This window comes from Solanum stenotomum, chromosome 1 (assembly GCF_019186545.1).
Source record: "Solanum stenotomum isolate F172 chromosome 1, ASM1918654v1, whole genome shotgun sequence".
Taxonomy (NCBI): Eukaryota; Viridiplantae; Streptophyta; class Magnoliopsida; order Solanales; family Solanaceae; genus Solanum; species Solanum stenotomum.
In genome coordinates, this window is record NC_064282.1 from 25,831,768 (window position 1) to 25,845,991 (window position 14,224).

Here is a 14,224-nt window from a genome sequence, read left to right on the forward strand (position 1 = left end):
GTTTTGATCTGAATTTAATGGTGGAAAAAGCCCTAATCTGGGTATGGGGATCAAGGTTTGACCTAGCGTTGATATTATTGATTATGATCCGGGTAATTAGGCCTCGTTTATTGATCCTTGCGTTAATTGTATATTTTTAGACCACGAACAAGCGGGAAGAATCCGAAAAGGGAAGATTCAAGTGCTTTAGGGGATTCAAGCTTGGATTCAACGTAGGTGATGGTTGTGATTTCATGTTGGTTTGATATATGCTTGTAATTGCTCATTATAATGCATGTATGTATGCAAATGTTGCATTATTAATTACCCTAATCGTAAATGAGGATAATTGAATAATTGTATGCCATTAATCACCTCTTGTTGTACGATTTTGAGAATATACATTGTGATTGTGATTGTGGTTTGTTAAATGGATCGGTTGCCACGTTCTGGCATAAACATGGAATCGATTGCCACATTCCGGCATAAACATGAGATCGATTGGCATGTTTCGACATAAACATTAGATTGGGTGCCACATTTCGATATGCTAACAGTTTGAATGTGGGTGCCAATAACGACGATCTGGGTCGTGACAAAGTTGGTAACTGAGCCCTAGGTTCGTTGAACTCATTGTACTAAAACGAGTCTAGTAGAGTTTTACGGAACGGAACAATGACGTTCGTACTTTTCTTCGAGAGGCTATATGAATTTAGGAAAAACTCACTTCTTTCTACTCCTGCGTGCTATGACTTGAATCTAATTCGTATCTGGGTGATACAAATTGGTTTCTTTCCTCCTTCACTCTATGGCTCGAACTAGATCAACAAAAGTGGTAACACCATCACTAGCAAGAGAGGATGCGTATAGACTACCAACAATTGAATATGGTCACCATTCAGAACAAGTATCCATTGCCTCGGATAGATGACCTTTTCAACCAATTACAAGGTGCATCAATTTTCTCTAAGGTTGATTTAAGGTCTGGTTATCATCAGTTAAAGATTGAGGCAGTTAAGAATTGGGTTAGACCAAGTTCTACGATTGAAATTAGCAGTTTTGTGGGGCTCGCTAGATACTATTGTCACTTGTGGTATGAGTTGAGTCCAATTGGTATCTCAACGAAGTGAACTAGATGTCATAGTCCCGGCTGAAAGGACACAAGCAGGTTAATTGGAACTGAGAAGGTTCCAATTGGTATCTGGCCTTAGGGGTTGTATAAGGCATAGATAATCAGTAACAGTCGTCTATGGAATGAACTAATTAAAGAATTTGGACTTGTCTGCAAATTGTAACTGCTTGAGTGTTGTGAAAAAAAAGTCATCACGAGATTAGGTGCAAGGTTCTAGATAAACTACGATGTGGTTCGTAAATGAGGAATCTGGACGTGCGTTGCGACCAACTGATAACCGTGTGCGAGTCTGGGTGTATCTTGGGGATATGTGTGTAGTAATGTTAAAACGATGTAAAAAGATTCTTAAGTGCGTACTTCGTTGGGTCGACCAAGGGTAGACAATGATTGTTCTAGCTAAAGGGATTTTCTTGAATGCCTAGTTATAGCCGAGGAATCTAAGGGAAATATAGAAAAGAGATGAACCCCAAAAATTGTTGGCAGGGGTTTTGTTTCCATCAGGGCCACTGGGGGGTTTCCCCGCCACGACTAGACCGCCAGTGCGGGATTTTTCGCGCTAGAGCGGGACAAGGCGAGATAGAAACTTATCCATGTCTCCTATATTTTCCCCTAGTCACAATTATGGACCCCAAATCGTACCCAAACTAACCCCTGCGATCTAGATCAGTGTTCAACAATCGAATATAAGTTATAAGGTGTGTTAAAATTTTGGAGAACTTGGGCATATGAGGAGGAAATCAGCGAGGCCATGGAGGCCGGGAAAATGGTAATGAAGGTAGAGGAGTAGTGCATCCAGACAAGGAGGTTGCCCGTCAAGAGGACAGGGCTCAGTTATATACTTTTTCAGGCAAGACCGAGTTTGAGGTGTGATGTCGTGGTCACCAAGGCTACTCTTGTCTGTGCTCAGATGGCTATTGTTTTGTGTGATCTGGGTTCTACTTATTCGTACGTGTTAGTTTAATTGCCTTGGGATTTGATGTGGTTTGTGATATACTTGATGCCCTATCCATATTTTTACTCCAATTAAAGAGTCAGTCATAGTTACTCTTGTATGCCGTGTTTTTCCTGTTATGTTTATGAATTTTCAAACTTGGGTTGATTTGGTTGTTGGATATGATTGACTTGATATAATCTTAGGCATGACTTGGTTGTCCCCCTATTATACCGGGATTAATTGTAATAATAAGTCGGTAACTCTAGAAATCTCCGATAGGGAAAGATTAGATTGGGAAGGGGTGTACAAGCCTAAGCTAGCTAAGATCATATCCTTCATTCGGGCTAGGAAACTGGTAAAGCAGGATTGTTTGGCTTATTTGGTTCATGTTCGGGGTGTTGAGGTTGAGTCTTCCTCTATTGAGTTTGTTCTTGTGGTGTCTGAGTTTAAGGAAGTGTTTCCTATGCATTTGTCTGGTATACCTCCGGATAGAGAATTAGATTTCTGCATTGACTTGAAAACCGACATTCGCCCCATTTTCATCCCTCTGTATTGTATGGCTCCGGTAGAATTAATAGAGCTTAAGGCTCGAATCCAAGGGCTTTTTTATAAATATTTCATCCATCCTAGTGCTTCCCCGTGAGGGTGTTCCTGTCTTGTTTAAGGAAGTGTTTCCTACGCATTTGCCTGGTATACCTCCGAATAGAGAATTATATTTCTGCATTGACTTGAAAACTGACATTCGCCCTATTTCCATCCCTCTGTATTGTATGGCTCCGGCAGAATTAATAGAGCTTAAGGCTCGAATCCAAGGGCTTTTTTATAAATGTTTCATCCATCCTAGTGCTTCCCCGTGAGAGTGTTCCTGTCTTGTTTGTTAAGAAGAAGGATGGTAGTATGATGACTGGTGATTTTATCTAAAGCCATAAATGAGTGGATCGATACCGAAATGACAAGCTTATGGATAAACAAAATCCCATTGAGTATACTTGGGTGAACGAAATTGAAGTATTTTAGTAAGAAAGTGTGTATAAATTAGGTTAGTCCTTTGAATTTGATGAGTATACCTGAGTTTGAGGTGTCGTGTGGATGAAAGGTTGGTTTTGTAGTCATAGTCAAGGGTGATTGAGCGTAATGGTAATAAGAGTTCGTGATGGATTATGACGGGATGCAACTATATAATAAAGTTATTGGTTAAGCGAATTTGTGTATAGTAATTATGACTTGCGAGTATCGAAGGTTTTGGTTTTCTAATATTTGGTGAGTAACGTGGTTGTATGGAAAATTATAAGAGATGGTAGGACACCACTCGAATAGAATGTTAAAGAGCTAGAGTTATAATGAAGAAAAAAAATAGTGGAATGTAGTACAACCTTTAGAGAGAGGCGAGAGCAAGAATATTTTATTGATTGCAAAGGCTAAAGAAATATCTTTAGAGGGGTGGATAATTGGGTTTAGAGACGCGTGATTTCATTCGTTTTGTTATGGCTATGGTAATAGTGTCACGGATCCATCAGGTTGGTCAAAAACTATCGAAAAAAGACTTGAAAAAGGAGTGTGCGGACATTAGCTTGAGTGTGATGACAAGTGCTTGGTTTTGTTTTTGAGTCTAGTAATGAGTATGATTGAAATTTTAGCGAAATATATTGTAAGACCGATGGAGATGCGATCAAAGATAAACGGAGATCCATGAATTCATAAAAATCTTCAAGGTACAAGCTAATGTTGATAGAGAAAGGGATTGTGTTATATGATGGAAATTACAATTTAGATTTTTCATTGTGAGTCTACATTCGTGGTGATATATTTTGTTAAGGTATGAATTGGCAAGGTGAGAAATGATCAATTGTACCCAATATTGAGCATTTAAAGGGACTTACACCTGGGCTGAGTTGTAAAGTCTATTACTATTAATTGTTAAGTACCTAAGAAAGGTTTCATTTAAAAAGTGTTGGGTTATAATAAGGTAAATAGTCGGAGTGTTATGATGGTTGTTAGTATTGTGAGTATGACTCACTAGTTATGCTCTCGTGTGTTTTCACTTTTGTGGGTGGGTCCCTAGTGGTGGATAAGGGGTACCAAATCCTGCGACGTTCTCTTGGTTGAGTAGGAAGATTGGGAAGATTTGGTTATTTTGAATGACATAATTGGTGTTGTCTTGGAGTTGTTAAAGTACTTTAGTGGTTCTACATGTACCACTTTGTTTATAAGAATTTATAGAAGAGCTACCATGCGTATTTGTGGTGGTCCGGCAATCTTAATAATCGTCTAGTCGTCGAGGTCATGTATTAATTGTGTGTGGATGAATGCGGGGATCATTGGGTCCAATTCTATTGTTCTTAAGGGTAATCTACAATCATAATTGCTAAATCTATCATTTGATAGTATGGTTGGAGGGTTGTATGTTTGGACATATCCCTCGATGAGTATCTGATGTCTAAAGATCAAATTTTGTAACTTAAGCTCATGGAAATTTATTATGTGAGAAAGGATTCGTCCTGATGTTGTGTCAAAGTCCTTGATAACATGTTGTAGATGTGTGTACGATCAACTTTGGTGGTTGTTGGGAATCATTTTTGTTGTTAGGTACGTTTACATACAACAATATTTATCACTCGACTATTGAGATGACTTCATTGAGAAATTGTAATGGAGGATGTGTAGATATTCAATTGGTTGGTTTGAGGTTGGAGATGTGAAACTCTTAGGGGGTAATGAGATTCGGTATGAAGGGCATGTGAGACAAGTATCCCCAGTAATTCGACGATTCAGATACTACTATACCCTTACTTTAGCCCCTTTTTCCTAGTTTGTCACTCGGGGACGAGTGATGGGTAAATTGGTATCTATTGTAACGACCTGATTCAGTCGTTATGAAAAAGCTAACGGAGAAAAATTTTGGGCCGAAAAACTTTTTGGTGGTATCTTGAAATTTTCCAACCTAGTCCAGATGCGGATGAAATCGAAGTCAGTGAGGTCTAGAGAAATATGGTAACAAATGGGAGATCTAATTATGATTTTCATCACATAAGTAGATAGCTAAGACGTTAAGGAACCCGTATGACTTTACAAAATTGAATTCGGGTGAATAGAACTCCCAGAATTGATCTTAGCGTGAACAGGTATTTTCTGAGTGTCGTGGGATGAAGGTGAGTTGTGAAATGGAGGTATTGGAATTATTAAAATTGCTCATTGTTGCGTGCAAGGCGCTATAGCGGGGCCGCTGTAGCGGGGTGAGATCACTGTGGTGGGACAGACGCAACTTAAAATCTGAAATAAACCCCAAAAATATCTTTATTCTGCACTTTTTGACTTTGAGAGCAAAGGAACGACCCCAGACGAGTTCTTGACCCTTTTTCACCATTCTTGAGACAAAAAGTAAGGTTTTAACTCCCTAAGTTTATTTTTCGATCCGTGGAACATAGTTTCTTGGGTAATTATCATTGGGAAAAGGTTTTGATCTGAAGTTAATGGTGGAAAAAATCATAATCTGGGTATGGGGATCAAGGTTTGACCTAGGGTTGATATTATTTATTATGATACGGGTAATTAGGCCTCGTTTTTTGATCCTTGCATTAATTGTATGTTTTTAGACCACGAACAAGCGGGAAGAATTCGGAAAGGGAAGATTCAAGTGCCTTAGGGAGATTCAAGCTTGGATTCGAGGTAGGTGATGGTTGTGATTTCATGTTGGCATGATATATGTTTGTAATTGCTCATTATAATGCATGTATGTATGCAAATGTTGCATTATTGATCACTCTAATCGTAAATGAGGATAATTGAATAATTGTATGCCATGAATCACCTCTTATTGTATGATTTTGAGAATATACATTGTGATTGTGATTGTGGTTTTTTGAATGGATTGGTTGCCACGTTCCGGCATAAACATGGGATCGGTTTCCACGTTTCGGCATAAATATTGGATCGAGTACCACGTTTCAGTATGCTAACAGTTTGAGTGTGGTGCCAATCACGACGGTTTGGATCGTGACAATATATATATAGATATATATATTTCTACTATATTATAAAAGAGAGTTTAGACCCAAGTATAATATATAATATTCAAGATTGGGACTTTTCCCAATCTTGAATATTATATATTATACTTGTGGGACTTTTAAAATTCTATTTTATACCCAAGTATTTTCTAGTCTACTTTCTATTATATTATAAAAGAGAGTTTAGGCCCGAGTATAATATATAATATTCAAAATTGGGACTTTTCCCAATCTTGAATATTATATATTATATATCTCACAAATGGAAAAGTCCCAATCAAGGAAGCAACATTCTACTATATTATAAAAGAGAGTTTAGGCCCAAGTATATATTGGGTCCATTTTAATTTATTTGTCTTATTTTTTTTATATTTAAAAATTACGTAAAAATACTATAAGTCATGATAATTGACAACATAAAATATGTTTTGAAAAAAATACAAAAAATTCCACTGATTCTTCAAGTGAATCTATCGTAAAAATACTATAAATCATGATAATTAACAATATAAAATATTTAAAAAATGTTGCATGTGGGTAGTCTTATTATGCCTTAAATAGCGTCAAAGAAAGTACAGGTTTGTGATAAAAAACTTATTCCTTTATCCACGCAAACAATCGCTTCAAAAACTCGGTTATTAGCCTCAAAACATACCATCTATATTATTGGGCCTGTGCATAGCACGATATGTATATATATCTCACAAATGGAAAAGTCCCAATCAAGGAAGCAACATATATCATTTACAAATGACTTAAAAAGCATTAAAAATTACAATAGTTACCAATTTAAAATATTTAAAAGCTATAAAATAACATAGGTTGACTCTCAGAATTCTATCAGGCTCACATATATTGGGACAGAAAAAATAACACATATCATTTTAATATTACCAAAAAAGTATTATAAATAATAATTATTAACAACTTAAAATATCTAAAAGACATTTTAAAAGGGTTAATTTTGTAATTTTATCCATATCACATAAATTAGGACAAATTGACCAGTAATGTACATTATTTCAAAGTTACATAAAAATATTATAAATCACAATAATTAATAACTTCAAACATTTTTAAAAAAAATATGAAAATTTGGATGACTCTCCAAATTTCATTTATGTCACATAAATTGAGACAACAAAAATAACATATATTGGATCCATTTTAATTTATTTGTCTTATTTTTTTTATATTTAAAAATTGCATAAAAATACTATAAATCATAATAATTGACAACATAAAATATGTTTTGAAAAAAAATACAAAAAAAATTATTGATTCTTGAAGTGAATCTATCGTAAAAATACTATAAATCATGATAATTGACAACATAAAATATTTCAAAAATGTTGTATGTGAATAGTCTTATTATGCCTTAAATAGCGTCAAAGAAAGTACAGGTTTGTGATAAAAAAAACTTATTCCTTTATCCACGCAAACAATCGCTTCAAAAACTCAGTTATTAGTTTGCAACATGGTCTTGGCAATATTAAAACATAGCTAATAAATATTATAATAAAAAAATTGAACGAAACGCTGATTAAGAGTATTTAAATTTGAAAATAAATTAGATTTTTCAAAATAATAAAAAATCATCAGTTTAAAAACAAAATCCACAATAGAAGAGTTCTAAATGAACTCTTACTTTAATTTATCATTTTTCAGCTATTAAAAAAAATATTTAATTTAAATATATATTTGAATTTAGAAGTAGAGATAATTTTTTAAAAAATTATGATAAACAACTGTAATAGTTACAAGGATATCAAGTTGCCAATCCAGAAATTAAAGTCTAGAAACATGATGGAGATGAGAGTAGAAAGGTGGTTACCATTTAGAAAAATCAATTTGGATTCATGCTAGGGTATTATACTATAAAAGTCATTTATCTTAAGCGGATAATGGTGGAGATATATAGAGAACGAAAGAGTGACTTATATATGAGCTCGTTGACCTTGAAAAGGCCAATGACAAAGTCTAAGAAAATTCTTCTAGAGATGCATGTATGCTAAAGGTATAACAGTGACTAGAGGACATAAATGATGGAGTCAAGACTCAAGTTAGAATGGTGGGAGAAGACTCAAAGCACTTTCCAATGGAGATGGGCTTGCACCAGAGACCAAAACAAAATATTTACAGTGCAAATTTAGCGATGCAATGCATGAGGTAGAAATGAAAGTGAGGCTTGACTCATAGGATATCCCCAAGAGAAACAACTTCAAGTATCTTAGGTCTTCAATTCAGAAAAATATCGATGAAGATTTGACACATTGTATTTGTGTGACATGAATAAAGTGAAGTCTTGCCTATGGAGTCTTGTGTGACAAGAAGGTTGGACCTATTTTGTTGTATGGGACAGATCTAGTATTAGTCAGTCAAGAACTCCATGTTAAGAAAATGGATGTTACAGAAATGAGGATGTTGATAGGATGCGTGGGAACACTAAGAGCAATAAGATTAGGAATGAGTATATTTGAGCAAAGGTGGGAATGGCGTTGTGGATAAGAGCAGATTCATAGCTGCTCCAATGAAGAGGTGCGAGAGGTTGAATATAGTGCATATCAGCAGAGGTAGATGTAGGCAAAAAAAGTATTGAGGAGAGGTGTTTAAACAAGACATGCACACTACTTCAGCTTATCGAGGACATGACCTTTGATAAAAGGGTATGGATAGCATGAATTAGAGTAGAATCAGTATTAGTTTTAGTCTTGTAGTGATGTCTTTCTTTTGATTTTTTTTCATCATATGTTGTTTAAATATATAATTTTAATTATTGCACTATTCTTTTATTGTTACTGTTTTTGTATTAGTTGTTATATCTTCTTCACTGTCATTTTTCCATTTCATATTTATAATTTGTTGTACTTGAGTCGGATATCCTTTGGAAATAGTGTATCTACCTCCACAGGGTAGTGATAAAATCTGCAAACACTATACTCTTCTCAAACTTCACTTGTAAATTTTTATTAAGTATATTATTATCGTTGTTAGTGAATTAATATTATAGTAATTTTTCCAATAACGTAACCAGTTCCACTTACTATAGACAATTACTTTAATTCATTGATCTTTATTAGATGACCAATCGATTACACACCTCTTGTGCTACACTATTCCAACCCCTCACCTATCTACTATCACACAAAAGATAAGGTGGCCGGTCATCCTCTATTTAACATTAAAGAAAAGCAATTTTTTATAATATAGAAACATATATATCTGTGGGCAAAAGTTGTTAAAAATCAAGTTGACTTAAAAATTGAGAAAATAAAAAATATAAAAAATAAATTATCATAATAAGAAGGTGGTGAAATGTATGCAGAATTTAGAGTGCATGCACGAACCATGAAGTAAGAAGCAAAAGAAATTAAGAGCAGCTCTTCTACATGCATGACAATAAATAAATAAATAAATAAATAAGAAATTACTACTTGTTATATACTTTTATCTCACGCTGGAACGTAAATGTCCATATGGTAATAAACGTGAGACCTATAATATATGTTGTATATTGTCCACAAACATATATACATACACTCATAATATATGTTACGTGTTTTTTTATGTAATTATATTTGTTGTGTCTCATATATAAAATACTGCGTGTGAAAATAAATTAACAGTCACGGGAGAACAACACATAGCATTTAATACGAAAAAAATATAGACTGATAGTTAGGCATATCCCACACTACAACTAGTTATTCTTTTACATTTTTCTTCTGTCACTATATATATATAAAGCTCTTTGAGAGACAAAAAAAATTGTAAAACACACAAAAACTTGCAATTTAGGTTTTTTGTTTTTTTAAGAAGAAAAAAAAAGTATCATGTCTCACATAGCAGTGGAGAGAAACAGGAGAAGACAAATGAATGAAAATCTCAAGGTTTTGCGTTCCTTAACTCCTTGTTTCTACATCAAAAGGGTACTTCTTCTTCTAAATTTTCTGAATTTTTTCATTCTTTTGAGTCGGTATAATTATCTAGCCAGTGTCGGAGCCAGAATTTTCAGTAAGGGATATAAAATTTAAAGAAGTAAATACATGATCATCTACATATGTACAAACAAAAAATAATTTAACCATGTATAAACAATTATAATTTTTCGTTGAAGACGGTCTGAATGAACCCCTTGACCCTACCTGACTCCGCCCCCAGGATACTCATCACCTTTTCCTTTGGATTTTCTTTTTGGGGTTGAAACGCTTCGATAGTTATTACTGTTTGTGATGATTATATTTTTAGTTTTTGTAGGTATTTAGACTGTGAAATTATCAATATACGTATCGAAGTGATCATAATCTCGATCGATTCGAGTGTATGTTTACCTATGACAACTTGTAATTCTATATCATTGTATGTCAAGCACAATAATTTGGTTATAAATAGGGCAATAATTTGTTATAACTGGTTAAATTGTGTTGATCGATAATATAAAGATTCTTTATACCGTCAGCATATATGACTTGAGCTCAATTCATATAGATGCAAAGGATAGTCTATATATTGGAGAAATTAGAAATACCAAAAGGTGTGTTGGTTTGAAGTATTGAATAAGTACCATATTTAGGGTTTAATTTTTCCTTTTAATTTGGTGTTTAATTCTTCTTTTTCTTGTTCTAATCTTTGTAATTGAACTTGAAGGGCGATCAAGCATCAATAATAGCAGGAGTGATTGAATTCATCAAGGAATTACACCTTGTTCTTCAATCTCTTGAGGCGAAAAAGCGACGAAAGAGCCTAAGCCCTAGCCCTGGTCCTAGTACTCCAAGGCTATTGCAACTAAGTCCTACACCTGAAAGTACTCCATTTATTACTCATAATAACTTCAAGGAACTTGGAGCATGTTGTAATTCCCCAGTGGCTGATGTTGAAGCAAGAATATGTGGATCAAATGTTATGTTGAGAACAATTTCAAAGAGGATTCCAGGTCAAATTGTGAAGATAATCAATGTGTTAGAGAAACTTTCTTTTGAGATTCTTCATCTCAACATCAGTACCATGCAGGATACTGTTCTATACTCCTTTGTCATCAAGGTGATCATCACATATCCCTTTAATTATTTCTAATTTGGAAATTAACAATAACTACGACTCAGTCTCAGCCTTTTTCTTCACACAGTACTAATATACTTGTTGGTAGTGTCAATTGTTTTCAATAATCATAAAATTTTGTAAGATTGTAGTGTGTGAGAGGAACAAAATTGATGAAGTCACAAAGAAGCAAATATAGTATTAGAAGTATGAGCTATACATTTTCTTAAAAACTATTGTGATCAAGTTGACTATAACCCCAAATCTTACATCTAGACTTTCATATGCATTAATTGACTAATATGAAAGTTAGGAAGAGAATGAATCGAATTCAATTAAGTATATTTGGATTTTATAAATTTGATTGGTGTTATAAATATATTCCATATGTAAACCATGATCATTAATTTAGTGTTGAAGTCTCTAATCATCTCATCTAGAAGTTTGAGATCATTAGCACGTGTCTTTACATGCAAGCTTGATTCAATTTTATGCGTGGAATTTTTTTTTATATAATAGTAGAGGTGAGACTGAAAAAAGATTTTTACTTGTTTAAATGTATATCATATTATAGTGGGTAATTATGTCATCTAAAAACTTAAATCGTTAAAAGACGGCACACTTTCATATACTTTATTACATTTTCTTCACCCTACACACACTTCTTTAAAAATCTTTCTAACTCTAATATTTTCCTTGTGTTGATTATTTTGTAATGCAGATAGGACTGGAGTGCCAACTTAGTGTGGAAGATCTAGCACTGGAAGTTCAAAAAAGCTTCACCTCATCTGATGTTTTATGTATCAACGAGATATAGAATCTACAAAATAAAATAATAATATATATGTAGTACTCCATCTAATATTATCTTCTTACGCTTTAGTGCTATATATCTTTTGGATATATGTATACAAAGTGTAAGAAGATAATTTTGGAATGTAACAAATAATTTCCAACATTTTAAGGTTGGATTTAGTACGTGAAACGCACTATTACATGACTAGGTATACTTGTGGTATGGAAGTCTGAAATAGAAAGTTGAGGATATATATATATACGTACTATATATAGAAAAATCGACTTTATCTTTCTATCTTTTTGTTATTTTGTATGTTTTATTATAAGAGAAGAAAGTAGTGTTTGGGTTTAATTTATATATGTTTCATGTTGCAATATGGATGCTTTACAACGTTAATCGATAAAATAGTACTGTGTGCTAAGACAATATCCAGTACCCCCTAAGTTGATTTGTTCGCGTTTCAATATGCATCGATCTCATGTCTATCTTCTTGTTAGGACCCAAAATAAGCAGGTGTAATGCGGAAGCTAGCAAAGCAAACCTCGAAAGACCACGAGTAAGAAGACAAACGAGAAACACACCAAAAGAGACAGATTTAACGTGGTTCGGTCAATCGACCTACGTCCACAAAGGAGATGAGCAATCCACTATAAATATGAGAGTACAAAATATAGAGAGAAACAACTTCAACCAATTCACTCGGAATACATGGGAGGTTCACAAAGTGATAATGTATCAAGCTTGTGACCCATCAATTCTCCCCCTAACCAAAACTCTCAAAGCCCTTAAGACTACATTGTGAATGCTAGTTAAGTTAGAAGGAACNGCTAAGACAATATCCAGTACCCCCTAAGTTGATTTGTTTGCGTTTCTATATGCATCGATCTCACGTCTATCTTCTTCCCACTATAAATAAAGTGCGAGATCATGATACCAATAATCTATATACCTTTTACTATAAAAGTGATCAAATTAAGCTCATGATGCCAATAATCTCACTCGTTTTTTTTTTCCACCCAGCAGTGTGTGAAGTCTGCATTGAAGCACCAATTAAATTCAAATCACTAACTATAGGGCTCATTCGGGGTGGTGCTCCCAATAAGATTTTCTCCATATACCTAGGGTTTGAACCTAAAATCACTGATTAAGAATGAAACAATTCAACCACCCATGTTGGTAATCTCACTCATTGTCATCTAATTTGCCTTGATGCCAAATAACTAACAAGAGTTCTGAATATTAATGAATTGTATATAGTAGTTTAAAGTCTAAGCTATAGTAACTGATATTAATTAATAAGTATTGTTTATTTATTTGAATTGATTATTATGAGGTTAATCATTTCCATCTATATCATTAATTAACATTAGAAATTAGAATACCTAGCTACTAAAACTGAATGAAGGAAAATCTCTTAGACTACCTATGTCTATAATATATATAGAGAGAGAGAATTTTTCAGTGTTTAACCCTATAGAATAATTAAAAGCTTTTGGGAAAAGGAAAAAGAAACTACTATAACAGAAAAAGGTTTTAACTACCCCAAAGACTTAAAAATGACACTAATTAATACCTTTTGTATTTTATAGTTAGTGTTCTTCGGGAATCGTTTAGCGTAAGGTATAAGGTATAATAATCTTAGGGGATAAAAATTGCAGTATTATTTTATCCTGCGTTTGGTTGGAGGTATTAGGCCATCCTGAGATTATTTGCCCCATCATTATACCTTAGTGATGGAATAAATTATCGCATTTACATGGCGGAATAACTTATTCCAAGATAACTTATTTCGAGATAACTTGTTCCCAGCCAAACGAAGGATAGTTCAAAAATGTGTTTGTGACAATGACCATTTTGTAACCTTTAATTGGACTTGGCCCATCAATTTAAATGTCACAACATTCTAACCTTTGCAATTGGGCCCAAAATAAATTTCTTTTATTTTCTTTGTTTGTTGTTTTGTTTCTCATTGATTAATAACGGCCCATTTAGGTTTGAAATGTAAAAAAAAGTGAAGCTTTTACTATGTTTTCCGAAAATCAAACAACATAAAACAATTTAAATGTAGACATTGATGACACATATTAATAGAAATTCTCCAAAAATTCAATTTAAAAAATTAATCGACATGCAAAATTTTCTCCAAAATTATTTTAAAAGGATCAGACCTTTTAATTAAACTCATATATTATAATCCTCCTTCAAAGTCATAACTCATAATTCATAAGTATGTGTTTACTACTCTATTATTTCTTCAAATGTTGGTTACCTATCACGCTCAACAAGTACTTGTACAAATATCAATATGAAATAATTAAGAGGTGGGCTCCCCAAAT

At 33.7% G+C, this 14,224-nt stretch overlaps 2 protein-coding genes across 2 annotated transcripts in view; both read left to right on the plus strand.

Moving 5' to 3' along the window:
- Window positions 1–14,224, plus strand: part of LOC125869835 (uncharacterized) — a 525,520-nt gene that overhangs the window by 184,470 nt on the left and 326,826 nt on the right. The gene's annotated exons all lie outside the window — the stretch shown is intronic.
- LOC125870107 (transcription factor MUTE) lies at window positions 9,837–12,215 on the plus strand. Its single transcript, XM_049550467.1, has 3 exons — window positions 9,837–9,981; window positions 10,700–11,092; window positions 11,811–12,215. The coding sequence occupies exons 1-3, from the start codon at window positions 9,886–9,888 to the stop codon at window positions 11,904–11,906; spliced, it is 585 nt and encodes a 194-aa protein (XP_049406424.1). The 5' UTR covers window positions 9,837–9,885; the 3' UTR covers window positions 11,907–12,215.

Excerpts from the sequence above, each read along its gene's own strand:
- LOC125870107 (XM_049550467.1), top strand. The coding sequence starts at position 9,886 with ATGTCTCACATAGCAGTGGAGAGAAACAGGAGAAGACAAATGAATGAA. Across the intron at positions 9,982-10,699 it reads CTTGTTTCTACATCAAAAGG|GGCGATCAAGCATCAATAAT; the intron begins GTACTTCTTCTT and ends TTGAACTTGAAG. Across the intron at positions 11,093-11,810 it reads TATACTCCTTTGTCATCAAG|ATAGGACTGGAGTGCCAACT; the intron begins GTGATCATCACA and ends TTTGTAATGCAG.